General features: G+C 54.2%; 1 protein-coding gene across 4 annotated transcripts in view; it reads right to left on the minus strand.

Annotated features, from left to right (window-relative positions):
- Ddx23 (DEAD-box helicase 23) overlaps nt 1-954 on the minus strand; it is a 21,520-nt gene that overhangs the window by 4,486 nt on the left and 16,080 nt on the right. For all 4 annotated transcript variants that reach the window (XM_031354914.1, XM_031354933.1, XM_031354923.1 and 1 more), the window contains one exon: nt 265-507. In XM_031354914.1, coding sequence (XP_031210774.1) covers nt 265-507 — 243 coding nt within the window. The remainder of the gene's footprint in view (nt 1-264; nt 508-954) is intronic.

The raw sequence follows: 954 nt of genomic DNA on the forward strand, positions 1-954 counted from the left end.
GTGCAGCAGCGTGAGCACACTGGAGGCATGTGCAGTGGCGTGAGCACACTGGAGGCATGTGCAGTGGCGTGAGCACACTGGAGGCATGTGCAGCGGCGTGAGCAGGCTGGAGGCATGTGCAGTGGTGTGAGCACGCTGGAGGCATGTGCAGTGGCAGCGGCGTGAGCACGCTGGAGGCATGTGCACTGGGCCCTCCCTGGGCAAGGAAGATCTGAAAACAAGACACAGGAACTGATTCAGCTTCCCCCAAGAAAGCTGTCTTACCTGGCGGTATTTATGTTTTCCTGATTCAAAGTTGGCCAACATCTTCTCCGGGTCCTCAGCCTCATCCGTGTCCGGCTTCTGGTTGCTGACAGGCATGTGTTCCAGGATCTTCTGAACATCTGGCTCGAAGCCCATGTCAATCATCCTATCTGCCTCATCCAGAACCACATAGGTGCAGCGACTCAGCACCAAGTAACGGTTCTCAAGCACATCAATCAGACGGCCTGGGGTGGCGATCACAATCTGGAAGATGCCAAGCAATCACACATGGCCTTCTCCTTTTCTCTGTTGTGAACTATCTACCCACCAGGCACAGACCTCCAATGCTAAGGAAACTGGGCCTCATCCTCCAGCCACAGTTGGTACTTAAGGTCCCAGAGAACGGCCATGAAACCATCTGGTACCTTCTGTGTCCTTCAAGAATGAATGGGGTTTCCAAATAACGTACAAGGCTAGACAGGTAGGAGACTCAGGAGGAACTAGCTTAGATAGAAAAAAGGCTGGGGAGCACTGTGGAAGACGAGAGACTGGGGAGCACTGCAGAAAGAGAGGCTGGGGAGCACTGTGGAAGGAGAGGCTGGGGAGCACTGTGGAAAGAGAAGCTGAGGAGCATGATGGAAATAGAGAGGCTGGGGAGCACTGTGGAAAAAGAGAGGCTAGGGAGCACTGTGGAAAAAGAGAGGCTGGGGA

The sequence above is a fragment of the Mastomys coucha genome, unplaced genomic scaffold (assembly GCF_008632895.1).
Source record: "Mastomys coucha isolate ucsf_1 unplaced genomic scaffold, UCSF_Mcou_1 pScaffold11, whole genome shotgun sequence".
Lineage (NCBI taxonomy): Eukaryota > Metazoa > Chordata > Mammalia > Rodentia > Muridae > Mastomys > Mastomys coucha.